Source organism: Suillus discolor (assembly GCF_016758755.1).
Source record: "Suillus discolor strain FC423 chromosome Unknown F5147scaffold_68, whole genome shotgun sequence".
In the NCBI taxonomy this organism is placed as follows: Eukaryota; Fungi; Basidiomycota; class Agaricomycetes; order Boletales; family Suillaceae; genus Suillus; species Suillus discolor.
The window spans coordinates 190,193-217,205 of record NW_024541315.1 but is presented as its reverse complement, the minus strand read 5'-3'; the positions used below and the strand labels follow the sequence as shown (position 1 = coordinate 217,205).

At 47.3% G+C, this 27,013-nt stretch overlaps 10 protein-coding genes across 10 annotated transcripts; 4 read left to right on the top strand and 6 right to left on the bottom strand.

Moving 5' to 3' along the window:
• Window positions 1–2,940: 2,940 nt before the first annotated feature.
• F5147DRAFT_778261 (uncharacterized protein) lies at window positions 2,941–3,723 on the bottom strand (the record flags this gene model as incomplete). Its single annotated transcript, XM_041442101.1, has 1 exon — window positions 2,941–3,723. One exon carries the CDS (start codon window positions 3,721–3,723, stop codon window positions 2,941–2,943), a length of 783 nt encoding a protein of 260 aa, XP_041288348.1.
• A 398-nt stretch (window positions 3,724–4,121) lies between these two features.
• F5147DRAFT_716269 (sphingolipid C9-methyltransferase) lies at window positions 4,122–6,213 on the top strand. Its single transcript, XM_041438592.1, has 8 exons — window positions 4,122–4,569; window positions 4,620–4,772; window positions 4,823–4,844; window positions 4,892–5,255; window positions 5,302–5,426; window positions 5,473–5,650; window positions 5,734–5,934; window positions 5,990–6,213. Exons 1-7 carry the CDS (start codon window positions 4,164–4,166, stop codon window positions 5,932–5,934), a joined length of 1,449 nt encoding a protein of 482 aa, XP_041288347.1. The 5' UTR covers window positions 4,122–4,163; the 3' UTR covers window positions 5,990–6,213.
• Window positions 6,214–7,189: 976 nt separating this feature from the next.
• F5147DRAFT_716265 (uncharacterized protein) lies at window positions 7,190–7,920 on the bottom strand. Its single transcript, XM_041438591.1, has 4 exons — window positions 7,598–7,920; window positions 7,499–7,544; window positions 7,315–7,436; window positions 7,190–7,255 (listed from the first exon to the last, which is right to left on the bottom strand). The coding sequence occupies exons 1-3, from the start codon at window positions 7,759–7,761 to the stop codon at window positions 7,371–7,373; spliced, it is 276 nt and encodes a 91-aa protein (XP_041288346.1). The 5' UTR covers window positions 7,762–7,920; the 3' UTR covers window positions 7,190–7,255; window positions 7,315–7,370.
• Window positions 7,921–10,999: 3,079 nt separating this feature from the next.
• On the bottom strand, window positions 11,000–11,713 carry F5147DRAFT_817120 (uncharacterized protein; the record flags this gene model as incomplete). The annotated part of the gene is made up of 4 exons (XM_041443590.1): window positions 11,381–11,713; window positions 11,288–11,330; window positions 11,219–11,225; window positions 11,000–11,175 (listed from the first exon to the last, which is right to left on the bottom strand). The coding sequence occupies exons 1-4, from the start codon at window positions 11,542–11,544 to the stop codon at window positions 11,000–11,002; spliced, it is 390 nt and encodes a 129-aa protein (XP_041288345.1). The 5' UTR covers window positions 11,545–11,713.
• A 414-nt stretch (window positions 11,714–12,127) lies between these two features.
• On the top strand, window positions 12,128–12,975 carry F5147DRAFT_716253 (uncharacterized protein). Its single transcript, XM_041438590.1, has 2 exons — window positions 12,128–12,697; window positions 12,760–12,975. Exon 1 carries the CDS (start codon window positions 12,203–12,205, stop codon window positions 12,506–12,508), a length of 306 nt encoding a protein of 101 aa, XP_041288344.1. The 5' UTR covers window positions 12,128–12,202; the 3' UTR covers window positions 12,509–12,697; window positions 12,760–12,975.
• Window positions 12,976–15,234: 2,259 nt separating this feature from the next.
• Window positions 15,235–15,821, top strand: F5147DRAFT_716249 (uncharacterized protein). Its single transcript, XM_041438589.1, has 2 exons — window positions 15,235–15,409; window positions 15,471–15,821. Exons 1-2 carry the CDS (start codon window positions 15,313–15,315, stop codon window positions 15,638–15,640), a joined length of 267 nt encoding a protein of 88 aa, XP_041288343.1. The 5' UTR covers window positions 15,235–15,312; the 3' UTR covers window positions 15,641–15,821.
• A 1,612-nt stretch (window positions 15,822–17,433) lies between these two features.
• Window positions 17,434–21,367, bottom strand: F5147DRAFT_716243 (uncharacterized protein). The gene is made up of 15 exons (XM_041438588.1): window positions 21,250–21,367; window positions 21,065–21,196; window positions 20,903–21,015; window positions 20,763–20,849; window positions 19,977–20,714; window positions 19,583–19,925; window positions 19,472–19,532; window positions 19,284–19,424; window positions 19,198–19,229; window positions 19,058–19,147; window positions 18,835–19,008; window positions 18,474–18,780; window positions 18,349–18,424; window positions 18,259–18,299; window positions 17,434–18,209 (listed from the first exon to the last, which is right to left on the bottom strand). Exons 1-15 carry the CDS (start codon window positions 21,326–21,328, stop codon window positions 17,582–17,584), a joined length of 3,042 nt encoding a protein of 1,013 aa, XP_041288342.1. The 5' UTR covers window positions 21,329–21,367; the 3' UTR covers window positions 17,434–17,581.
• Window positions 21,368–21,474: 107 nt separating this feature from the next.
• Window positions 21,475–22,799, bottom strand: F5147DRAFT_716242 (uncharacterized protein). Its single transcript, XM_041438587.1, has 2 exons — window positions 22,222–22,799; window positions 21,475–22,133 (listed from the first exon to the last, which is right to left on the bottom strand). The coding sequence occupies exons 1-2, from the start codon at window positions 22,334–22,336 to the stop codon at window positions 21,529–21,531; spliced, it is 720 nt and encodes a 239-aa protein (XP_041288341.1). The 5' UTR covers window positions 22,337–22,799; the 3' UTR covers window positions 21,475–21,528.
• A 123-nt stretch (window positions 22,800–22,922) lies between these two features.
• On the top strand, window positions 22,923–24,500 carry F5147DRAFT_763511 (peptide chain release factor 1). Its single transcript, XM_041440642.1, has 5 exons — window positions 22,923–23,159; window positions 23,213–23,317; window positions 23,373–23,813; window positions 23,865–24,113; window positions 24,167–24,500. Exons 1-5 carry the CDS (start codon window positions 22,968–22,970, stop codon window positions 24,458–24,460), a joined length of 1,281 nt encoding a protein of 426 aa, XP_041288340.1. The 5' UTR covers window positions 22,923–22,967; the 3' UTR covers window positions 24,461–24,500.
• On the bottom strand, window positions 24,501–26,445 carry F5147DRAFT_716237 (SPX domain-containing protein). Its single transcript, XM_041438586.1, has 6 exons — window positions 26,309–26,445; window positions 25,871–26,247; window positions 25,343–25,820; window positions 24,984–25,288; window positions 24,842–24,921; window positions 24,501–24,788 (listed from the first exon to the last, which is right to left on the bottom strand). Exons 1-6 carry the CDS (start codon window positions 26,387–26,389, stop codon window positions 24,646–24,648), a joined length of 1,464 nt encoding a protein of 487 aa, XP_041288339.1. The 5' UTR covers window positions 26,390–26,445; the 3' UTR covers window positions 24,501–24,645.
• Window positions 26,446–27,013: the final 568 nt, after the last annotated feature.

The window sequence follows — 27,013 nt, the reverse complement described above, 5'->3', positions numbered from 1 at the left end:
CGAGTGCATGTGAAACATTTGAGGCCATGGCAATAGACTCCACCCTGCGAATGCACAAATTAACTTGAAAGTTTCGACTTCTTCTGTGCCGGAAAGCACCAATGACACCCTGGTTGTCAGAGTGAATAAGTATGGTGGTGTTGCACCATCCGGAGTCGAAAAGTGTCCTCACTGCAAGCTCAACAGCGATGGCTTCAAGCCACCCGATGTCTCTTCCTTGACCCCTCCACCCAGTGCATAATGTCCACGTGTTCCACCTGGTTCCCATGATGAGTCCTATACCCCAGTCTGTCGATGTGTCGACCCACAGGTCCAGGTCGTGTGGTTCTCCCCTTGGGACGAGGTGAAGGGGGGTGATTAAGAACGTCCATCCACCACTTCAAGTCTGAAATGACTGACGAGGGTGGGAAACGAGAAGCGTATTTAGAGGGAAACTCAGCTATGAACGACGACAGGTTTGCCAGGTATGCTTGGCCCTGTGGTATGACGAAGGCAATGTGCGACAAGGTGCCATTAATACTCATGGCGTCTTTACAAGACATGCACCTTCCACTTGCTAAAACATCAAGCAGGATGAAGAGCTTGTCACGATACTTCGTGCGTTTCACATCTGGGAGAGTGACAGAGTGGAGGACCAGGTCCCATAAGAAACCAAGGTATATGAAGATGTAAGCGAAATCGGTGAAGGTACAACTATATAGATGGTGAGTCTGAACAATGTTGGGTCTTGCAGAACCTAGCTGCTATTCAACCCTAAAGGGTTTCTGGACCAGGCTCAAGGCTCAGAGAAGAGGAAATATGATAGGAACTTGCTGAATACTCAGACTCATACTGGTAACTGGTGAAAAGATAACTTGATTATGTAAGCTACAAAGTGCCAACATAAGGTAAGGTAAAGACAGTCTCTCCAAGCCTAGCCAGAAATGAATCCCTACATCGGTCCATTTTTTTGGGGTGCCAAGGCACCCCGAGTGGGCGAGACTTGATGTAGATCTGGTCGAGGCCATGTGTGTAGAAGAACAGGGAGGAAGAACCATCCTCCTGCAGCTTCCCTCCTCCTGTTGAATACCTGAAGAACAAGTGGTCATCTACCCACTTTTTGATAGGATCAAGGTCCATCCTGTGTAAGATGTCAACTGTCGTGTCTGCGACATTTCCTTGAATGCCTCCAGCCATGGAAAGGCCGAAAGGGAACACATGGTCGATGAAGAAACGGCCATCAACCTCGACGACCAGGAAACACTTGTGCAGTGGCCAGACAGGAACAGTTCAGTAAGCAGCCTCTATATTGAGAGTCACTGCTTGTGTCCCTGGGGGAGCTGAAGCCACCTATGAATAAGATGAATGAGCGATGAAGCACAGGATGAAGTGATGAGAAGGGATACGATGAGGATACAACTGCATCCTCATGAATGAATGTGTATGTGAAGGTGTTTGACTAGCACAGGGCCTGAATAATGAATAGGACACCTGACAGAAAATGCTTGAAAGCGACAAGGGAAAGGCCAAGCACGTCTGAGATGAGCACCCAAAGGGGGGTGTAAAAGAGGACTGTAGTGTCCAGCCAGATACGACGAAGAGTCGATAACACCCGAAGGTGAGTAAAAAAGGGAGGACAAAGTGTCCAGTGAATGAAGCTAACAAGGTGTGAACACCCCACCACCCCCATGGAACGATCGGGGTGTGAGCAACAGCCGAAGCTGACCACGTTCATGAAACCGTCCCGTAAAAATGTGGGAGGGTTTGAACGAATAATGAATGAAGCAATGTACAATTTCTGCCACTTGGGCTACTATTCCCCATTCGGTTAGGAAGTCGTCTGAATTAAGGAACCCGTTAACCAAGAATCTGTCTGCATTGTGATATGACAAGTCGCGAACGACCCTAAACTTCCCAGGCTCTCCAGATTTTTCAACCACCCCAAGCAGTGATGAGGCGAAGTGCCCTCCCAAGATAGTGTGAACCTCGTCCTCCGAAAACGGGCCTGACATGCGGCCGAGGGAAACCTCATTGCTGCAATAAGAATGTATAACGTCAAGATGATCAAGAGCTGATTTATGATTCTGAGGCATGTAAGTTTGAGTGAGCGGCGGAATGTCCCCAATGGGAAATCCGTGGCGCATATTGAAAGTCAAGTTTGGGTAAACGTGCAGCAAATTGAAATGGTGCAAGATTTTGTCGTATGCATCAGCGTTGTACGGCGTGATGATGCGGTCGCGAATATCAAAGACAGGACTTCGAAGTGGCTCCGTGGTTCTTGTCTCCACATATGGAACAGATGTGGATGACGTCTGCGGGGTGTTTTGGGGCGAAGCAACGGCCGAGATTGAAGGAGATGCAGATGGGGTTGGAAGAGGACTTGTGAATGAGTTTTCCTTGCCACATGCTAATGACAAGGGTGTCCTTAGCCATGTTGGTGTGGGTGCACCCACTGGCTCTATGCCTGTACCGACCACAGATGATGCAAAGGGTCATGTCGGATACTTGCGACCCTTTGCCCTTCCGAAAGGGCTTGTTATCATTTGAAGTATTCATGGATGACTGGCCTTCTGACTTCCTGGGAGGGTATGGGTTGAAACAATAACTCCCCTTGGCCATGTGTGCTGCCTGTCGCGAGTGACATATTGATTTTGATCTCATTCCAGCGCTGCATGTATGCGCTTGGGTCGCGGAAGGACTGGGCATTGAAGAACTTCCAACGAATTTCGATATCGAAATTCAAGACAGCATTCCAGTCGTCACTGAATTTGTCCCGGTGAAGGTACAACAATTCAGATGGTGAGTCTGAACAATGTTGGGTCTTGCAGAACCTAGCTGCTATTCGACCCTAAAGGGTTTCTGGACCAGGCTCAAGGCTCAGAGAAGAGGAAATATGATAGAAACTTGCTGAATACTCAGACTCATAGTAGAACTGGTGAAAAGGTAACTTCATTATGTAAGCTACAAAGTGCCAACATAAGGTAAGGTAAAGACAGTCTCTCCAAGCCTAGCCAGAAATGAATCCCTACACCGGGAAAGACAAAAGTCACGATGTTCAACAAAATGCCTGATGGTAGCCTCATCAGCGACAATGGCCATCATCTTAAGAAAGTTACTGTAAGCTTCGTAGAAGCAGTCTGCTGGAAGGGTCGACTCCGCTGGGAACGTTGATGTATCCATTACGCTCATTTTGGGATTGTCTAGAACGAGGCCCTTCTTCATCTTGACACAGGATGGGTCAAGATGGATCTTCCTAAGTGACGCGAGGGTAAGAAGTGTGAGAGGAACATGAATCTTCGCCTTAGTGAGGTTAATAATAGGCCTCGGGATTTCAGTTCCTGTGTCTGCTGTCTTCATAATGACAGTATCTGAATCTTTGAACACTAAGGTATTGGTAGTGGAAGTGGAAGTGGAAATAGAAGGTGTCATAACGCTAGAAGACATATTGGTACTAGAAAGCACACCAACGACTCTCTTCGCAGTGTTTGGAGTAAGGGAGTTAAGGAAGCTGAAGGCTCTCGTAATTTTGTTACCCGGGAAAGGTAAAGGTAAAGGTGTGAAGGGTTGTGGGGTAGGCTCATCAAAGAAGGACTCGTCGTCAGAAATCTCTTCAATAAAATCAGGGTCACATTGTTTGGCCTCCCTAGCTGCATTCCTTTTGGAACGTGCTGAGTTCTCCGCCGTGATGGCTTCTTGATCCTCAGGATCGATAGTAACAACTGTACGTCTCCCTACAGAATCCATGACTCAATTAATCTCACCGTCTGACAGAACGCAGTTATTCGCAGAGCTAAACGTGTCAGTACTTTTTCCTCCGGCACCTTTCAGCGGTCCAGGGTTTGAGGTGTCAGTCATGGGAGTATAAGGTATATACGAAAGATTGAGTGAATGTATGCGCTAAACCCTCAACTGAGAAAGACAAGACGGTGAAGATAATGGTAGAAGAAAAGAGATGCGCGTACCACGCGCCACATGTCTTATATTCGCAATTCGCTTAGTAAGCCTATGTTCGAGCTTCTAACTCGCAGGCTCCTTCGAAGCTCGAACTGCACCTTAGCTAAGTTAGTAAAGTTAAGACCAACTTATGTGACGCGCTTGATACAAACCAATGCAAACAAAACATAAGTGCCAAAACATAAAAACTGGCTTCTCTCCAATTTGCTAGACCAGCAGCAACGGTGAGGATGACGTTCTCACCTGTTCGTATCACGAACGTCCCTTCTATCAAAAATGCACCGTTACTTGGTCTAGCGGAAGGCAACGGTTATTTCTCAAATGTTCAACTCGCCGCTCTCGTCCTCGTCATACCATGGGTCATCAAACGCATCCTTCCCTTTGTAAACCGTGGCGGTCTCAAGACATATATCTTCATTCTCGTCATCACAGGTATCCCAATCACAGTCGGTTATTGGACCGTCGCGAGCATTTACGGCCGTCGTAAAAATGTCAAAGTTCTCATGCCTGGTAAAGACCTCGAAGACTACATCACTATCAACGACCCGGAACTCAAGGAAAAATACCACGGCAACACAAAAATCCCAATGCAGGTCTTCCACGACGCGTACTTTGAGGGCAAGATTGACTTTAACGGTAACATTTATTTTTTACGTGTCTGCTATAATGCTCACAAATGCGCACAGGTGACGTGCTGGATATCATGGAAGACCGTCACGATTGGGCAAAAATGGTCATGACGCCTGAACTTTTCAAATACGTCTTCATGAATCTCCTTCCAGAGGTCATCGTTCACTCTCAATCTCAAGACGAAGAACAGGTTCGCGACCACTACGACAGTAAGTTTTCCTCTACTTTTTCAATCACTCTGCTCACTCCAACCATGCAGGAGGCGATGACTTTTACTCGTGGTACATACCCTCCTCAACTCAACGATATTCTTTCTAATACCCTACAGGTTCCTCGGTCCACGCATGATCTACACCTCCGGCGTCATCACGGATGCCAACAAAGACGCATCTCTCGAAGAACTTCAAGACAACAAGCTTCGCCTCGTCTGTTCCAAACTGAACCTGAAACCTGAAGACCGTCTCCTCGACGTCGGTTGCGGCTGGGGTACACTCGCAGCCTACGCGGCAAAAAACTACAAATGCGACGTTACAGGCATCACCCTCGGCAAAAACCAGACCAAGTTCGGTAATGAGCGCATCAAGACCAACGGTGTTACCCCTGACAAGGCTCGTATCCTATGCATGGACTATAGGGATATCCCAGGCGGCCCAGGGCACTTTACTAAGATCGTCTCTCTTGAGATGGCGGAGGTAAGCACTACGTACTCTTAATATCTCCATGTCTAACGTTCAATAGCACGTCGGAATTAGGCGGTACGGTTCATTTATGCGTCAAATGTACGACCTCCTCGAAGACGACGGCATCTTCGTCCTCCAAGTCGCCGGTCTCCGTCCTTCGTGGCAATACGAGGACCTCATCTGGTAGGTGTAGTTGTTGTCTGGCATGTCATACGCTAACACCACGCAGGGGTCTCTTCATGAATAAATACATATTCCCTGGCGCGGACGCTTCTTGCTCTCTCGGCTGGGTCATCAACCAAGTCGAAGCCGCCGGGTTTGAAGTGAAGAATATTGATGTTTTGGGCGTACATTATAGCGCTACTATCTGGAGGTGGTATTTGAACTGGGTTAGCAACCGCAAGGAGGTGTGTCCGTTTCCCCCCCCCCCCTCCCTCTTGTCCTGCCCATCTTCCCTATACCCAGGCGATGCTGACGTGACGTGTTCTAGGTCGTAGACAAATACGGCGAACGCTGGTACCGAATCTGGGTCTTCTTCCTGGCCTACAGCATCATCATTTCCCGCCAAGGTAGTTTCAGTGTCTTCCAACTCACCTTACACAAGAACCTCAATGCCTACCACCGGGTTCTGGGCGTTGAGAATCACTGGAGTTTGCAGGTGCGCGATGGGAGAGATGCTGAGATTAGGTGAGTTTTTTCTAGGTTGGATATGCTTTGTTGAACTAGACTGACGTGCGCATCGGAAGCTTGGTGGAGTGATTAGACTTGAAAAATTACATGCATATACGCACGGACGATGCGCGAGGCGCTATATACCACTTGCTTGAATTAATGTCTTGGTCGTAGAATATACCGACTTATTTGGAGCCTAGGCGTGCCCTCCTTTGTGGATATTTGAATGCTACCCTACACAGTACTGTTCAGAATATAGGCGCATACATGAAATGAATGACGCCGCGATTAATTATAAGGCGCTAGCATTTATTTGCCTACGGTCACAAGGTTGACTCCGCGTAAGCAATTTGCATGACTCCCATGTAGCTGAGCTCCACCGCCAGTGGCAGAAGTCTCCATCAATGGCAATTGCCGACAGTAGGATGCACCATATACCGTATAAGCTTTATCTTTGCCATCATCCAAGTACTTTCCTGCTGTTCGCTTGTTATCAACTGCGGAGGATTAGCGCTCCGTTTCTCTTGGCACCATATGTCGCTCTCACCGGTAGTACTGATGTCACCGGCAGCTCCTTTCGTCTCGGACTTCCTACTAATATGTTCTCTTCAACATAGTTTCACCTCAGCGTCGTTGTCACGTCTCGCTAAGATCTTGTCCTAGCTTCTACACGTTCCATTAGCAGGGCTGCCCCTACACTAGCGGTTCCCGCACCTGTGGCGAAAAAGGAAATCCCCTTCGGACGTTATTTGACAGCAATATCGAAAACAGAACGTCGTTGATATATGGTGCGCACAGGTGAGTCCAGTCATCACTCCAACTGCAGAATTGAGCCAGGGTCTGACCGGGATTGTCGGCTTTTTCAAATTGGTTTTGCCGTAGAAAGGTGTATGACACGTAGTGGAAGCATAGTACGAAGGGCCGATAGTGTTTGAAAAACTCGTACGAGTTACAGGAAGTCTCCCTAGTGTTCTGTTGGTTTACTTTTTCATTACACTGCGCGGTACTGAAATTTCGTGAATCTCATTAGAATCGCGTACAGCTGTGAGATTGATTATTACAAGCTTCGCTCCTACTGAAGAAAAGTTGAGTTGGTCGGCACCAAGTCGGCACAAGTCAAAACCTGAGGCTCTGATCAAAGTTGCTCCAAACACCGTAATCTTTCTGGCTAGCAAATATTATGAGTCTTTTGCTATTGCGAACAGTACCAGTCGAATTGAGCTACACCAAATGTGGCTTGTTCAGAACAGGTTTTGACTTTTCATCATACTGCGCAGTACCGAAATTTCATGAATCTCAATATTAGAATCGCATACAGCTATGAGATTTATTATTACGAACTGGTTACATAATTCAAGTTAATGAAAGGAATATCTTGTAACGGATGGAATCTACTCACTGATATGCCCCGCAAGATTGCTACTCCCGTCGGCCTGCTTCCACTCTACATCCTGCTCAGCATGAATACGTACCCACCTTACTCGGACACAATTCATCCCCATCCTGGTATGCGCCGTCGCTCTGATAACCGCAAGCGTGTCAAATGAAAGTAATGAGGTGCACAGCATCTAACAAGCACGTACCGAATACTCGCAGGTCACCTTAATGCCCAGCTTAGTATTAGTGTAACTGCCGGCTCATCGGTCAGTTTGGTTGACGAAGATTGTCAGGGTACGACGTACGAGCAAAGCGTGTACCCGCTGGTCTCAACGGTGCTGTTGGCTAGCGTGTAGACCGCCACACCTTCAATGTCCACGGTATCTTGGCACATTGCACATGTCCCGTTGGCGTTGGCACCAGCGAGGAAGGCGAACAGCGCAAGGACGGCGAAGCGGGAAGTGAACATAATGGGACTTGTTGCAGTGAAGGACGTCAAGCCATAAGATGCAAGTATCTTATAGGCTGAAATTACTGGGGCCGTCGCAATTTGTGAGACTTCCGCTTCGCCTTAGCTTCAGGCGCACACGTAACCTTGAAGCAGAAGGCCTAAGGTTCAAGTTCTGTACTTGAGCGAAAATAATCAGAACCCTCCAAACTAAAGAACTGTGAAGTCACTCTCACGAAATAGAGGTCGCAAGAGCAACATCGAGGGCTAGATGCCGTCCTATGCCATATGCTATGTAGCATGAAAAATGTTAAACAGTGCGGGCAAGGGATGCCCGTGGGGCTCGGGCTTCCTGTCGTGTCCCAGTGCTATGTAGACTCTTGAATAGAAGGAAGACAGTCGTTCCTTCCATGAACTTGAGCACTTGAGCTTGAGCTTTGTGGGGTACGTCAGTCAATCAAACTCATTTCATCGATGACAAAGTATTGATGTAAGAAGCAGTCTAAACGTTAACGTTACATATGCATCAATACTTACATAAAATATGGGCGAAGTATGAAAACATACCTAGTCATTATAACGACATTCTCCTCAGAAATATCAGCACGTACTTATGGCAGCTCTCGCAAGACAATTGGATTCTGGAACCAATCACAATTTGACAGCTATCCAACAACCGTGTTTCTCGAACATGAGTCCGCACGACGACACTTATTAGCAGATCTACATAACTTAGAACAGCTAGTAAAGTTTGCAAGCTTGGATTCTAGTCCACTGAGTCGCTACTGAGTGCTAACCAATTGTAGCGTGAGTTCGTCATTTGAATGTTATTATCTTTTTGCTGTTGAAGTTCCTCGTAGGCTATTAGCTACACCTCTATTATATGGGGTACTATGTCCGAGTCCTTTCCCCCAATCTCGCAGTATCGTTTGACTCTTTTCTGCTCAGTCTGCACAGTCCATGTTGTGGCGAATGATGTCCCCACAAGCCTATGATGGGCCCTCGGCTCGAGGTATGCATGCAATCATATATTCTATCGGTTCCTATTTGGATCCATGGCCAAACAATTTGTGACAGTGTGGGGTGTTGCAAGTGTTCACGTGCCAGGAAACCGGATACACGGACTCGGCGAGTTGGGACTTTCACCTCGAGCGAGACCTGCACTCAGATAATGACATTAATGTAGCCTGGTAGAGAGCGATCTCTCACAGTTTTCTGTCCACAATGCCTCAATTATTGCACAAACAACAGCGAATGAATACAGGAGGAGAACCAAGTGTCACATCCAACAACTTCATCCATTCATCCGTCCACCGACGTCAAGGAGTATCATGCAAGTCCCTGTGCTACACGTGTTCGACATTATGCATCATGTCAGACAAAAACTCAGAAACGCCTACTGGGGGACGTGAAGGATTACCTCCAGTCGGATTCACCGACCCCGAGGCGGGGACACATATCTGCGTAGATTATAAGTGTAATAGCTATATATAACGCCTTCGAGGCGACCTACATAATCAACACAACAACCAGAGCAACAGTCCTGGTCCTCCGCGCAGACCTCTGAGTTCCCGCCGCTAGTGCATCTGGTCGTGGTAAATGCTGGGGAAGCTGAGGCGTTGACACCCATAAAGGTGGAACAGGCAAGGATGATCAGATAAGAAGGCTGCATGACAATAGAGGTTTTCTGGGTAGGAGTGAAAAGACAAGTTGAGCGAGAATATGTAGTGGCTTTATACCTTGAAAGACAGACTTTTATTGGATTGTCGGACGTACAGGAATTCCATGTGCGCCACTGCGCCGGGCAGGGAGGGGCGGTCGACCATGTAGGCAAATGTCGATGGTTCTAGTAAACTATCCGAATGACGGTTGACGTTGACTTGGTTGACTGGTGATCGATACCGTGATAGTCCAACCATGTGCAGATCAGTAATAAGTGAGTGACCCTGCCATTCAAGTTGTACATGTAAGGATTGGAGTGCCAGGTTGTTGTAAATGGCAATACAATACATACTAATTAAGCTTACCATAGCGAGTTTGGGCTACTCAAATGTCGTTTCCTTGTATCCTTGAAACATATTTTGTCCGTGACATTCCTGGAAAAGAAAACAGCTCAGACTGCATGACGATCCTGGATTCGCCTTTGGTTTGACGTCTCAGGATGGATATATATCAAAGATGAGATAAGTCTATGGCGTTCCATGGACTTGTGGTGGGCGCTCTTGGGCGCTCCGGAGTCTCAGGCTAGGCATCAAAACTGTCCCGACGCGTTTAGTGTGTCTATTTCTACAGTCTCCAATGACAAACGTTAATCATCGGGGACGATGATGGGGGGTCTCCGCTCGCACTAGCTTCCCAAGAATTGCAAGGTGTTGCATAACAGAGTGCGATTCTGCCAACTTCTTCCTCCCATCCGCATGTACTCACGAGTCACCATCACCAAGTAGCCATGAATCGAATCCACCGCATCTCAGATCTGCTCGTACTGGTAAATCTAATACTCCTCAAAGTGCTATAGAAGAAACAGTCAGCTTCTCCCGTCGATCCGCCTCCGTCCCATGCTACACTGAGAACTGTTTGCAACTGATTCACCCACACGAATCACTCCGCTATGGGGTGCCACATAAACCCGAGCTCGACCTACATTTCCAAATATTCTTTCGATCCAGGCTACCCATTCATTTTGCAATATGACACTGCCTCAAAGAGTTAGCCCGCCTCACCGTCCACAGCGCTCATTCTATCCCACACTGGCAAGCTCGACCACCTTTGGTACAGTGCCTAGCGGATATGCTATCGGGTGTGACGATAGTTGTGAAAAACGACAGCTATACCTCACCCAATAGGCATACATTTAGACTGGCGAAGTCATACTTTTCGCACAGCCCCATTTATTATCCTTTGGGGATGCTGGTCAAGTGGCGGTGATGTGTAACTTGGGGGCAGTTTCGCAGGTATTGTTCGTGGGTGTTTTGGTGAGGGTATGGTGGCGCACGACGTAGTACCGCCATGAGGTGAAAGAAGGGTGGAATAAGTGAGATGGATATATTCGAAATGTTACGCTACCTGATGCCAGAAGCTACTATACCCTACGCATGTGCTTCAACTCCCCCTGGACCTCGTGCAAGTGAGCTCAGAAATATGCACGTGTGTATCATTTTAGTTTCTATTCTGTCACTATTCATTCTTCCAAATAGTGAATGGACGGGCTCGCCCAAGTTTGAATTTGAGATGCTGACTGACAGGCCTGGACGAGCACTCATTGTCTCGATATGCTCGATGCGATTGATTGGTCCAGGCGAAACACGTAGTATGAAGAGAATTCTTGACGCAGACGAAATCTACTGATATACCCAACTTTCTGCAGACCAATGTTGCACCCCTCGTCGAGCTCATTCCACATCACATCCTGCTTAGCATCCATACCCATCCATCCTTGACCATTTGGGACACAGTGAATCTCCATCCACCAACGTACCGACATTCTGATGACCACCAGCGTGTCAAGCGAGAACAACGAGCTGTACAACATCCAGAAATCACGTACCGCATACTCGCAGGTCACCTCGTCGTCCTGGTCATTCATGTAGCTGCCGGACCGTTAGTCACCCTTCTCGATGAAGATGTGAGCGTGACTTACCTGCACTCCGTGAACCCGTTTTCAGACTTCACGTAGGTGTCGACCAGCACGTAGGCCGCTACACCATCGTCATACAACGTTTCTTCGCACGTTGCGCATCCCGCGTTGGCACCAGCGAGGAGGGTGAGCAGGGCAAGTATGGTGAAGCGGGAAGTAAACATCATGAAGCTTGTTGCAGTGAGCAATGCAAGGCCGTAGTGTGCATGCAGGTATTTTATAGGCAGATGGCCTCACGATTTGCGAGATTTTCGCTTCGCTTCGGGTTGTTATATGTTACTCGCTCCGCTTCTACCAAAAAAAAAGTTGAGTTGGTCGGCACAAGTCAAACCTGTTCTGAACAAGCTAAAAGGCATTTAGTGTACATCGCGGTTGATTTTTGAAGATAGTGAAGTCACAACAGTACTGAGTGGTAAGTACTAGCACGTTGGTTTGGCAAATAATATGGTTACAGTGCAGATATACTTACATGATGTAGCTCAATTGGACTAGTACTGTCACGGTTCGCAGGAGCAAAAGACTTGTAAGTTTCGCTGGCCAGAAAGAAGTTTAATGCTTACGATGAGCTTACGGCGTTGAAGCAATGCGATTGGTGGAACAGACGTGGTATTATAATACATAGTAGTAATATATGCATAATGGCCGCCGCCTTTGCTCAGGGGGATCCGATGAGGCTAGCTCGCTAAAGCGTCCGGTAAAAAAAATCAGCTAAACGTTCTCCTACTACTACTATATCACTCGGACCCTACTCGGTTCTTTCGAGTTTCCCCAAACCTTGTAGGGCCTGCACAGACAAATTCTTGGAGCTCGTACGAATGAACTCAGATGTGTACGTGTGTCACTTTCAGTTTTTTCTGGTTATTGTTCTCTCACAAAGTGTTCCCAAGAATGATCAACTTGCCCAAGTTTGAATTTGAGAGACTGACAGGTCGAGATGAACACCCACTGTCTCGCGATGCTCAAGACAATCGATTGTCACAAACTGGTCAATGCAACACAAGCATGAAGAGAATTTTGTCGCAGACGAAATCTACTGATATACCCAACTTTCTGCAGACCAATATTCCTCCTCTCGTCGGGCTCATTCCGCATCACATCCTGCTTTTAGCAATCAGGGTCATTCTTCTTTGAAAATTTCGGACACTTTGAATCCCCATCCGCTACTAGCCAACCGTCATCCTGATGGCCATCCAACGTGTCAAACGAGAACGATGAGTTGCTCAGTGTCCAGGAATCACGTACCTTATACTCGCAGGTCACCGAGTCACCTTTCTTATCCATATAACTGCCAGACCATCAATCACTTTTCTCGATGAAGATGTGAGTATGGCTTACCCGCACTCTGTGTACCCGTTTTCGGACTTCTCATAGTTGCTGACTAGCTCGTAGGTCGTTGCACCATCGACTCCGTACAACGTTTTTTCACACGCTGTGCATCCTGCGTTGACGCCAACGAGGAAGGTGAGCAGGGCAAAAATAGTGAGACGGGAAGTGAATATCATGGAGCTTGTTGCAGTGAGCAATGCAAAGCCATAGCGTGCAGGTGTTTTATAGGCAGATACTCGCGATTTTCGCTTCTCCTCGGGCTATTAGCTGTTGCTTCGCTTCTAGCCTTTTACTAAGACATTCGATTCTAAAGAAGAGTCAAAACCTGTTTTGAACAAGCCACCTTTCAAAGATGCACTGCTACTGTGTAGCTCACTGGGATGGTTTAGTAAACGCTCGCCTTAATTTACATTTCACCTACGGCGGTTGTGCCATACTGTTATGAGGAGACACATCGGCAAAACTTTCGCTTGTCCGAAAGAGGTTTGATGTTCATGTGAGCTTACGGTGTTGGTGATCTCAGAACAACGCGATTGGTGGAACAGACTTATTCGTCGAAGTAGGAACCATGACATATATCGCTTGAGCGGAAGCAAATTATCTCGAGAAGAGACGTCATAAATTCGAGATGAGAGGCAAGCGACACGAGGAACGGAGCTAGTAGAAAACAACATATATCTTAGTCTCAGGAAAGAACACAAATTATGTACCTAGTAGAAAACAATATATCTACTGCTTGTTAACAAATAAGAATGACATGATAACGAGGGCTCACATCTCAGTACTCAGTCTCGGGGAAGAACTGAGATGTTCGTACGGCTCTATTCGTAGTATGCTTGTTAGCTTAGGCACGAAAAATATACGTATCAAAGGAAAGAAAAATATCAATATGCAAGAGCTCGAGCCAACGTCAAAACGTCGCCCGTTTGTCCTACATTTGGTTTGCGCTCGCATAGCCTCACTCTTCAGATCTCGGATCGTTTGGACTCTGACATAAATTTGGCTGTTATAAGTTATATTCTGACTCATTCGTGTCTTCATATGACGTACCATCTGTTACGGTCTATTCGTGATCGACCTACATTTCGTGAGTCACAGAGTCAGACGGAGTAGTGGGATGTCTGTGGTGATCCTGCATCTAGGATAACGAAGTTCAGGCTTGAAGCTGAAGCTTGAATTCCCTGTGAGACAATTAATCCCCATACGAGCAGATACCCATTGTTTCGCGTACTCCGAATTGCAGCGACTGCCTTGCATCACATTCCCTGTCAGCATCGGAAGTCAGACAGTGGTCATTCATGGACGAATATTAGAAAAGTCTCGTGACTCGGTGCGTTTCTCGTAACGTGATCAATGACTCCGGTCATTGGTCAACCAGTCACATCATGATATACTGTTGCTCAGAAGATCTGCTGCAAAACATTATACGACAGCAATGCGATAACCAAAATTTACAAGCTGGTAAACGGAGAAAAGCAGATAGATATTATCGTGACCCACTGGGATTGCGCAATAGCTCTCATTCTCCAATTTCATTCCACCGTCGTCATGAGCTACATCAAAGCAGACAGCATCGTCATCATGTATCCTGAATGGATTTACGACAGAAAGCCTGAGAGTTTCGTACATTTGCGCCTTTACATGGGAGGCAAAACAAACCCACGCACCATCGAGGCACTGATAAAGTACACAGAGCGTGGATTCAAATTGTATGCGGAGCCCTTCAAGTTGTGAGAGCATGACTGCACCAAAATCATATATTGCTACATGAACCACACGCGGCAAACACATGTTTCACTGGAACATGGACAGTGGACATTATGACCATGGGAGTGGCGAGGATAGTTTGCACGGACATGTCAATCGTGGTATTGGGTCACGGATGCATCGGGGGAACCTGGAAGTAACAGAAAGTCGAACTACACTTCGGTCGCAGTATGACGCGAAACAAAATATGGACATAACAGTTAAAAGAGACAAGAAGGTCGGAAGTGGTACATATGACGAATCTGCCCAAATTGGGTGATGATTAATATTTGTAAGAATGGCAAGTACCGAGAAGCCTTACGATTCGGTAGGGTATGCGTAGGTCTGGGTGTAATTAAGCTGTGAGTTCATGAAGCCATAAATTTACAAGAGCTATCATCAAAACAAGACTGAGTTTCGGAATTGATCGGAAGGTTTTGCCACCAAGAAAGGCCGTCCGCTTGTTTTTCAACTTGTCAACTCGTTCCAGGAGCCTGAAATTGTCGTTGATCATGAGGGGGTATGCACCATCTTGCTTTAGGGAGACTGATGATTTTCATGTTCTGTCGAGTTCAAACTAAGTTACATCTCCACGTGATGTCTGGAGTTCTGCCAATAACTCTGGAGTCTGGACTCGTCACTCTATGAAATTTCGATGCGAGCCTGACAACAGCGAGTTCTCATAGAGCCACGTCTGCAGATATCGCGTTGCCACGGTGTTGTTCCGAGCTATCGGACGTACAGCAGATGCATGTTTTTAGGCTAACCGCCCTTTACTACCTATGTATAAAAGCGAAGCGATAACTTCCAGTTCAATACTACCTGATAACATTATCCAGATCCATCCTCAAGTGCAACATTGAATGAAGTTCATCTCACTCACCACTATGATTAGTATGTCTGCCGCAGTACTGGCGGACATCCTGACAGACCCCAGCGGGGGGCCATGCGCCCAGCCAGGTGAATATCTTTAGCATACCCGTGTTATGATCTCAAGCCACATACTTATGGGTGCTTGCAGGAAAGCTTGAGTGCGGAACACTCACGGGTTATAACGATGGCCTGCCGTTTATATTTTGGTGCTTGCCAACTACCCAGACTATCGTAGTCTTGGGCGATTGCTCCTGTCCTTCATGCTGTACTGTCATCAAAGGAGGTATGGGTCCCGGATCGTACTCCTCTTGCACATAAGAGGCATGCTTCTTGCTTGCCGTGTCAAATAGTGTCATAGTGATACGTTAACACCGGAGTAGGACAACCAAGACATGTGAGGAGGACAATGAAACGATGATACATACCTTTCTCCGACACAGTTTGCGGTGTCCAACCTTTACTAAATAACGTCAGTCGAATCGTAACATGGTTTTTGAAAGATGGAGAGCCGATCTATTTCACTACACACTCCTTTTGACACAATCAATCAACAGCGAATAAACACATGTGACACCACAAAGAACCTATGTATACTAGGGCCGGGAAGCACTTTGCTTGCCTCGAGGACGCAGAGATAGATTGTAAGTGGCAGCATATTTCTGCAGCACATCCTGGAAAGTTCAAAGAGAGGAATAATAAAGGTGATGTGAGTAAGAAACTCGGCCGGAATGCCGAGAATATTAGCAGTACTTGCTTCGAACAATTCCATCATGGTTAAACTTGAAGTTGGTTTGGCTGTTAAATCGTCTTTCCGGTATAAGATATTAAATAGGGATATAATAGCAAGGAGATTCGAACGGCTTTAGTTGCGACCGCAGAAGACTCCGTCTGTGATGTAGTAGCATTCAATTTCAGAACTGCGAACCCAAACCATTTGTTTCGAGGAGATAGCCGACATCATTTTTCTTTATTCAGTGCTGTATTTGATTGACAGACGAAGTAACTTCCATGACCTTGCGAGCAAGGTGATGACCCAACGAAGGAGAACCAAGTGTCACATCCAACAACTTCATCCATTCATATGTCCTATCGACGTCAAGGACTCGAAGTATCATGCAAGACCCTGTGTTACATGTTCAACATCATGTATCATGTCAGACAAAAACTCAGAAACACTTACCGCAAGACGGGAAGGACACCCGCCACAATTCACCAACCCTCAGCAAGGCACACATACCTGTGCAAGTCATCAGTACCAATGGCTACACATAAGCCGCCTTCGAGGCCACCTACATAACCAACACAACAACCAGAGCAACAGTCCCAATCCTCCGTGCAGACTTCCAAGTTTCCGCTGCTAGTGCATTTGGTAGTAAATGCCGGGGGAGCTGAGGCGTTGACGCCCATCAAGACGGAACAAGCAAGGATAATCAAATAAGAAAACTGCATGTCAATAGAGGTTTGCTGGGTAGGAGTGAAAAGACAGCAACTTGAGCGAGAGGGTGTAGGGATTTTATACACGGGCAGAAGGATTTTACAAGTCTTATGTCGGATTGATATATAGAAATTCCGCGTACGCCTGACATGACGGGCCGATCCTACAGGCGAACGTGTCAATAGTGCTAGTGAAGAGGATCAGCGCATTCTGGGGCATCTTGACCTGAATTGCGACGAAGAAATCGATTGCTGCCTTCAATCAGTGCATCAGTGCACGAATAATTGTGTGATCCGAGAGTGCAATGATAGAACTGGAAATCCTTCATCGAGTGAATTGTGTGAGCCCCTAGGTAACGGTTTGCCTCTGATCATGTTCGAGAAAGGCCCGAACCAAAACGCTCATATCATTGGGTTCACATGAGGCTCTGCAGGGTACAATATTGCATCCAGCTTTTGCTACTGTACGCAAAAAATGTCAGAAGATTCCTGCTTATTCAAAACATTGCGACGTGCCTTGATGCTTTCGGAAACACAACCATCCGAATAACAGTTAACCAGTGACCGGTACCCTGGTCCAACCATGTGCTGATCAGCAAGAAGACTGACCTTATTGCGAGGATTGGGGTGCCGGGTTGCCGTAAATGGGGATACAACAGACATACGATGCGAATGTGAGCGTCTTCACTCGAATGTCGTTTCCTTCTTGGGGGTTACATTCTTGAAATATACATATAAATTCCGAGATTTCACAAGAGCATGTAAGGTAGGAGCACAATATGACATATCGGAAATAAATCTAGGATGAGGTAAATATGATTGTGTTCATGTCGGCAAGGGAAAAGACCCAGGAATTGTACGACGACGCTCTGGGTGATGGTAATATGTACCATGCCGTCGCTTGCTGGGCGAAGCAAGGGGTGTGGACAGTGATTGACCGTTTGTAGGTAACAAATTTTCTTGAGATGCGTTGCTCGGGGTGTGGACTGCCTCAGGCGTCGGACTCATAGTCCCGTAATCATCGTCGGAGTCGTCGTCCATCAACCAATCACCATCTTCCGGCAACATGATAACACCGGAAGCAGGATCGAAGCTCAGGCGGTGATTGAGGTTGCTATGCGGTTGGGATCCTCGTGCCGTGCGTGTGTCCACCCATGGGTTCGAAGGTCCAGCCCGATCTGGAGAGCGAACACCATCCTGGTTCTCAGAGGCACTCATGTCGGTAAGAGTGCCATCAGTAGCGGGACGAGATTGCCGCGATGCTCGAATCTTTCCTCGTAGCATGGTGTAGCGGTTACGTAGGTTGAGAACGATGCCTTGGTTGACATATGGAGACGCTCTTGATCCTCCCGCACGGTGCCCATTGACAAGGGTTTGCCCTTTCTTCAACGGAAGCCAAGGCTCAGGAAGCACACCAGTTAGAGCAGGATGCCCGTATCTTCGTTTGCCGGTGCTACATAAGGGATGAATACATGGCAATTAATCGAAACAAAACAACTCACTTCAACACGCCTTTATACCAATTAGCCATAGGTGGTTGTGACTGAAAGAGAAGTAGGTCAGACGTTCCTTCCGCATATCATATTTCCTACATAGTCTGTCCGCTCATCTTCTGGAGCAACATAGAGCATGTCGTCATTTTGTGCGTATCTCCGGCGCATCAAATTGCTGAAAGTAACTCTGCATTAGGGTCCAACAGAAAAATTATAGACCTTACCTCTGCGACCACGTCACTGGATGTCCCTCCCGCAACCTCACTACATCTGCTGAATCTTCGCCACGCTCTACCTCGCACACAGAACTGAGACACACTGCGCTGCTGAGAGGCTTGAAGGTTTCATAGATGTACCAGGACCAGATTGCGGTACCTGCAAGCAGCGGAAGAAGAAGAGAAGACATGATATAACATTGCCGCAAGGTCAAGATACCGATCATAAACGTCTGGAAGATGATTATGCCCCAAATGAGCCTGACAAACGTGAGGGGCCATGCTTGGCCCTGAGATTCGTAGGGCTTATAAAACACTGAACCAGCGAGCTCAGAAACGTTTCAGCAAAAGAGAGCTTGAATCTACTCACCAAACAACAACTTGTACTTGTACACGACGTAGGCCATTCCAAAATAGATTGCGCCGAAGATAACGATCAAGGGCTGGACGACGCTGTACAGAATGGTGACAACAAAAACAAGAATCGCTTGAGGGTATACGACACCATAGTTGATCATGGGAGGGGCATTCAACTCAGCGAAATCTGCTCAGACCAAGGATTAGATTTACCATCAACATGCGGTAGTGCTTACCTCGAGGTGTACGAGTCCTGAACATGCGTGAGACCATCCGGGGTATTATCACCCCCAGATTGAGCAACTGGAGCGGCATGATACCAAAGCCTGTCGTTCTAATTCAGCACTCTCAAGTACAACTAAGATGGTGTACCCACCTTGAAGTATAACATACGAAAGGAAAAAGTGCCTAAAAGACGTGCCTAGATAAAAAGCTGCGGATTACAAAGATGCTGCCACTTACTTTGCCCTTCCTTGTTGGAGCGCTGTAGCTAGCTTTTCTGGGATCTTCGCAGGCGAGTGGGCGAGATCGCGCACCAACTGCCAGTACGTGCTTGCCATAAGGAAGATGAACACCACATTGATGAGAAGGAACAAGAAGTATCTTTCGAAGTCTTAGAAGTGGATTTTCTGCAATGGAAATGAACTGACTTTCGCATCAGAGAGTATTCAATCAAGCTTCGTGCTCTATACCCCTGAGTATATGTCAAAGCTAGTAATGCTAATCGTAAGCTGAGCCAGATGTCTGGTAAGACAACACACCTTCAAGGATAAAAGGTAGAAGTGCGTTCAGCGTAATGATGGCGACGGACGGCAATGAATTCTGTACGATGGCACGTATTCTGTCGTTGCCGTCGATGAGTCTGCCAAGCCAAGGCATCACCTTCTTGATCTCCTTGTAACTCAGCAGACTCGCAAGCGCGGTGATCGGGAATATCCAGAAGAATAGCAGTAGTAATACACAACCGATTACAAACATCTCACGAGCCAAAAGGTTTCCTGGAGTGTGAGTAATATTCGACCAAACGATATCTCGCGGTTCAGGGGCTGGGCTGGTTTTTACTTCCCCTGGGTCACATGAATGTGCCACTTGCACAGCAATTTGCTATAGAGCAATTAGCGAAGGGCTATCGGCATCAATAGACTCGACGCTTACTGCACTAGACATCTTCTCGAACGTGACGAAGGCGACTTGCGTTGCCTTTGTTTTCCCGATACGACGCCACCTCTTGACTTTCTCGTCGGCCTCCGTAAACTTTGTCTCGAGGTACTCAAGTGCATCAACTTTTCTGGAGAACCACCCTGGTCTTATGACAGGACGCTGGCGATGGGGTACGACGAAACGTCCCTGCTGATTTTCTAGTAGCGATGGCTCTCTATCCGAGAAGGGGGGGATTACGTTCTCGGACGGGTCGTAGGATTCCACCACGCTTGGATTTCCTACGTAATTCGTCCATGCACTCTCCAACTTCAGTAATGCTTTTGTCCTAAGGTCAAGAAGGGCTTTCAGGGTACCGACTTCCCTGCAGACCGTCACGCTTTCAACGCTGAGCCCCATGTTTTCAAAGTACTCAGCGAGAGCCCGCTCGGACCGAAGATGGTTGGGCAGATTAGTCACGATAACAGTCCTTCCGGGAATAGAATGAGCCAGTTCGAGGGAGAACAACTGACGTGAGCGAATGAAGCGACGATAGTTCCTATAAAGGAACCGCAACGCCAGGAAGGTGAAAAGGTACGTGAAGAGAAAATGAATCGTCAGATATGAGTTAGCATCGCTGATGAGGTCGAGCCACTCCCGTCCAGGTGCCATTGGGTCATCATCAGAACTGGTGGTGACCCATCCCGGCCAATCGTTGTCGTCTTCATCAGTGCCTCCTCCGAGGCCGATATTGTGCTGCGAGCAATATGAGCCGGTGTTTCTTAGACATGCGGAAATACGTACATTCAAATTAATGGGCATAAGGATCGTAACAGCGAATAAAGAACAAACGGAAAAAAGGTAAAAGGAAGTCTTGAAAAAGCTGAGGAGCTGTTTTTACACGTGAGTGATATCTTTGCATATGCAATGTGCAGCAAACTTGCCACTGCAGCATCCAATCCAACAATTTGCAGTACAGTATACTCAGACACTTTCATAGTTGGAACAATCCATCCAAAAAACGCCTGGTGAGCATGTGCCTCGTGCGGGGAGAAGTCTGAAGGAGATCAATTCTACTACTACCCAGCAAGAACGTAACAACATACCTTTCAGCATCGTTCTTGGTGCAAATAGCAATGGCCATCGCTTGCGACAGTACGAGAAAATCAGGAAAGATGAGAGTCCTATGGCGGAAGAGAGTAAGATTTGTGTCGTAAACCATGGACCCTCGAACTTGACTACAGGTAGTAATAGTGTAAGATTGATGAATTTGCTTCTGGTCTAAACCTACATGTCGGAGGTGATCCTGGCGGTAGTTCTGGCTCTTCGTCGCCAACCGCACGGACCAGAATGGACTGCATGACATCCATGAAGTTGAGTGAAAGGTGGTGCAATGTGTGGCATGTGCTGGACCATCAACGAGGCAAAGCTTGATTCCCATAAATGGATGTTTGGCAAAGGCCCCGGAACCAAATAACCGCTCCGAGTTACGTCATGACATGAATCCCCTCAGACGGACAGCAAGCGAGATATATAAATATATATATAGCAAGTCTACAAACACCAAATCTCATCTAGTAAAAGGTAAACTCCTCTGGCGTCGTGGGCGTCGTAAACGAACACCATCATGATCACATAATTCGGAGATTTTTTCGCAAACGTCGATTTTTGACTGGTAGCGGCGATCACGGTAGGAGTCTCCGGGAAGCGTACATACACAAGCATGGGAATCAAACCGGATCCCGATGCTCTCTACAGTCTTCCCATTCCTCCGCCACCAATCACCAGCTTCCGATAGGTCATCGACGCATGTCACAGCAAGAACGACTGGGATTTTCATCCCTGAAATCGCCGCAGCGAAGGTTTCGTAACTGTGACGTACTGCCCTGGTGGCCCTTGACCCACGCACACAGTAGACTAGAAGATGGAGACCATCTTCTTGAGACATCTTCGTCAAGAAATATTTCAGCTTTTTGGCGGGAGCCACATCCGTTGGTATTGACCCATAACTTCCTCCACCGAGACCCACTGTATCGTGCAGAGTGTACCTCTGGCCACGTATTTCGACCTCGTAGGCATGCTCTTCAGTGGTGCAGGGAAGGGCGTCTGGGGATATTGGGGCGATATCCTCGCCTGCAATCAGGTTGATCAAGGAGCTTTTACCGACTCCAGTCTCTCCCGAAAATTACGATGTTCTTTCTGGTTACTGGATGACCCTGCTCGAATATATTCACTTTAGAACGATCTATCGCAAGTCGCAGACTCACCTCAGATTTTGGTTCGAGATCGTCAGCGAACTGATAGAGGTCCACACTACGAGAGCGAGCTCGATTGGTCCACCAGGTTTCATTAGACCGGTCAAGAAATCGTTCAGACATGACTTGAAAAATGGCCTATCATTTTTGATATCCAGCATCTCGGAGCGAAATCGGGCATGACCTTACCTGATTGTCAGTACTGAATGGTTCAGGGACAGACGGAGCGGGGATGTGGGTTAGATCCTGAAGGGTTTTATAGATAATCAGGGAATCTCCGTGCAGATCTTGCATGCGGCAGCTGCACGCTATAAACTCCTAACATGAGATAGACATATCAGGTGACGGCTTCTTCGTTCAGATATGGATCGAAGCAGTGCCACTCATGAACGTTTTTGAAGTGCGGGCCGTGATACAAAGTTCAACGGTAGTTTCCCATAGGCAGACCAAATAGAAGGAGATGATCACCCCAGAGGGTACATCGATATGACGATTCTCGCCTACAGAATCACTGCGTTGAAGGATCAGTAAAGCCCCAAGATTAAGAAGCTAAGGATAAAAAGCTGCTTGTATTTATAAAATTCATAGCATACCAGTACAACAGTATTACTATGTTCCAAACAACAAGCCTAAGACTGTTTGAATGAGTATGATGGAGGTGCGCTGTGAAAAGTTTGGATTCATCCGTTTTTGGAAGAAGGTTGTTTGCCAAAACCTTTTTGAGAACATGCTCAGTGAACTTTCATGAGTCTTCATGTTCCGCCTTCTGTACCGCTGCCATAGTCCATTAAAACCTTACCGACGTTTCTTTTCTAGCACGCGTACATACCTCGCAGAGGCCCATCCTACTTCCTCCAATGTCATCCACGAAATCGAACAAGATGGTGCTCGCATCCTTCAGGCTGTAAGGAAGCGCATCAAAGTCAGGGATGAATTGCTAGCAAACGTGAGACTACTACTATTGACAGCAGTCTGAAATATTAACTCAGTATTTGTCAGATGTCTGAGGATATGTCCTCTCCAGAGGACATAGCACGCGCACGTCAAATCAAAGAATTAGAACCCTTGCATGAAGCATGGTCAAGCTGGACGCACGCTCGTCAGGTTTGTGATATCACACCCCATCGCTGTTGGCCCTAGCTCAATGCTACCACAGTAGTCCTTGGAAGAAACACTACCCCTCATGCAAGATCCTGACCCAACCATGCGTACCCTAGCATCGGAAGAATTCAGTTCCCTGGCCCATACCCTATCTACCCACATATCCGCAACGTTTCCCTCTCTTCTCGTTCCTCCATCGTCTACACGCGACTTACATGCTCTGCTGGAGTTGAAAGCCGGCGTTGGTGGGTCTGAAGCAGCTCTATTTTTGTTGGACCTCCTGCGGGTTTACGTTCGATATGCTGGTTCAGTCGGGTGGCGAACAAGTATCATACAGAGCAGCGAAACCGAAAGCGGAGGGATGCGCGATGCTATCCTCGAGATTAAAGGGGAAGGGGCTTATGATGCACTGAGATGGGAGAGCGGTGTACATCGTGTGCAGCGCGTTCCCGCAACGGAGTCAAGTGGGCGGACTCATACGAGTACTGTTGCGGTTATAGTAAGTATCTAGTAAAATTGATTGGGTTATGGGTAACATAACCCCTACTAGGTTCTGCCGCTGAGCGAAGAAGCTGAGAGCATCGGCGGGAATGATGAACTCTTCAAAATGGAGGATGTGAAGGTCGAGGTAATGCGTGCACGCGGTGCAGGTGGACAGGTGGGTTTTTTGTTTTCATGCAGAGTAATTGACTTTGACCATCGTCATCAGCACGTCAACAAAACAGAGTCTGCAGTCCGTCTCACCCATACACCCACCGGTATCACTGTCTCCATGCAAGACGAACGCAGTCAGCATCAGGTAACCTATACTTATTTTGTCATTAAGGGTCATCTAACATATAATTTGAATAGAACAAGCGTCGTGCTTTCCAAGTCCTTCGCGCTCGCCTAATGGATGTAAAGCTTTCACGAGATATCGCCAACCGCCGAGCCACTCGCCGGAATCTGGTCCGCACCGCGGACCGCAGCGAGAAAATTCGAACGTATAATTATGCGCAGGATCGCGTGACAGACCATCGAATCGGTCTTTCCCTCATGAACCTCACCAGCTTCCTGGAAGGCGATGGCGTGCAGGATTTTCTGGATGCCTTGCGCCGAAACTGGCAAGAAGAAATCATGGAGGATGTTGTTGGAGAGTCTGAATGAAACACGACACCTGCCTCTTGTCATCGCAAGCACCCCTTCATTATCATTCTGTTTAAATAGAAAACATAATATAACCACGTCTAAAATCCGCAAGCCATCGCATTCCAATATAAATACTGTACCATAACGCACCTCTCGAGCCCATGTCCAAACTGTCCAGACAGAACTGTCGTCCCGCTCGTGATTTACATCACTCGACATCCTCCACTAAGACCAAGCTCTTCAAGCTCCTCCTTTGCTGCCTCGCGCTCGTTAGTACTCAGCTTCACACGCGACTCCAGGGGAAACCAGTCAGCCATAAAGTTCAAGAGAGCATAATCAACGTTGGCTGTGAGACATAAGCTAACCAAAAGCACAACGAGGGGCGAGCGGGGGACTCACTGCGGTCAGCCTTTAGCACCGTAGGGGCCCTGCAAATAGGGCAGTTCGCTTTCCCGAGCTTTTGAAGCTTCACGAGACATCTATGACAAACCAAGTTAGTCCATTTGGTCGTAAAATCGGTTTAAAATAGTCATGCAATCACCTTACACAAAATAAATGGCCACAAGCAAGTCTGATTGGCTTGAACGCGAGACTGGTACAGATAAGACACGAATAATCGTCGACGTGAGGCACAATTGGAAGTAGAATTTCGCCGATAGCTTGCACGAGGAGTCGAGGCAAAGATACTGGGGACCGCCAAGGCAACAAGGCCAACTCCGTTGAGGGTGGAGACGCTGGCAATGGTCCATTCCAGAGTGGAAGAAGGTAGGAAGGAAGGGGTAATGCGGTCCGCTTCGTATGCTTCTTCAGAATCTTGCGGGTCGCCTCGGCATTCGCAAATTGGAACTACATAGTAGAAAATAAATATCTGAACAAATTGACAACAAAAATCACACTCACCCTCTTTAAATCCAAGATAAAAAAGTTCATCCGCATGAAAACATCCAGCGCATCCTTGCTTCCAGCAAGCTTGAGCTTATTTCTCTTCTCCTGCATGCCTTTTTCAAACTGCTTCATGCGGGTCTCTGTTTCCTCGACACTGCGTTCCCCACGAGTTTTCTCCCCGACACTCTCGAAGATTTCACTTTCAACGTACATCTGAAATATCTCTCTCCATGAATATAGATCTGTATTTTGGCTGCCAGCGCTGGGTCGCAATGTGGCAGCGTTACTGATGGCCATTGAATAAGTCGAGAAGGAACGTGCCGACGAGGAGGTGGGACGTGCTGTCGCACTAATAGCATGAGCCAGACTTTGTAGCGTAGATGTGAAACCGCCATGCACGGTATTAAGGTGTTCAGCGAGCGATGCAAGGGCGGTATTTAATAGGTGAAAGAATGCGGTATCGGACCGTAATGGTATGATAAGATCGTGGGTGCTGGGTTCTAAGCTATCAACAAAAGCGCACTAAAAACACATCGGACGTACTTCGTTGATGAATAACAGATGTCCACCAAGGCCTTGTTGCTCTCTAGCGCTTGGGAATGAAGCTGTAGAGCCTCTAGGATGCTGTCCGGTGTGGTCGTGTGACCAGATGCAATATCCGTAGCGTCTGTTGGATGCTTGATTGACAGCCGGAGACGAGGTTCGATATGAGAAGACGTCCCAATAAACTCGTAGACTACGGTGACGTGTCGTTGGTGATCACCATCGCAGTCAGAAACTCGATCACACTGCTGTCGTATTTCCTCGATCTGGGCGGTCAAACTCGTAGGATTCTGTTGTTCTAGCAATTGTTGGAGCACAGTGGGACTGAGACCAAGAGAAGAGAGCTCTTGGACCAGTTGGTTGATGAGTCTCTTGAGCTGTCAGATGGTCGGTCAATGCTACCAGCGTCAAGCAATTGACTAGTACTATCATACTTACTTGGCGGTACTGTATGGCATTTTCGCGTAGCTCTGGGGGTAGTGTTTGCAGCAATTGCGAGTATGTCTTTGAGAAGTGCATTTCGTGTTAACATGCTATGATAGTAGACGACAGTAGTCTTGAATCTTTTGAGGCATGATATATTGATCCGTGCCTGTAGATCCGAATATGCCAGTGGCCCGCCAATATTAATTGTGTCAGCTGAGCTAATACAGGCACCTGGGCCTGGACCTGCTTGGGAATATGTAGTAACCTCAGCCTGAGAGGCAGACAATACAAGGTGGACCTTCCCATATACTGGAGGGCAAGAATGAAAAGCTGAGACTATAGTAATATATACGGAATTACATATGTATCATACTTTCTCATAGGCGTAATAAGCACCTTGTGGTGTTGCAACGTGACGTCGGGAGTAGTACTAGTATTGCAACTCGAAGGCCTCACACACACGTGCATGAACGATCTATGACATGGGTGTACCTGGGTGGTATCCATACTCAATCCGCGGGTACTAAGTAGTACTCTGAAGGCCTACGGGTCAGACTATTACAGGTATGGGTGTTAGACAGCGGCTCCGCTTGAGCACGGCGCCGCTTCTTTTTTGAGACTCTGAAACAAGAATCAAAGACACCATTCTTTTGCAAGTGGGTGTATTTATGCTGGCGACTCGCGCGCCGAAGACGGGCCCGAAGGTGAGTTGAAACT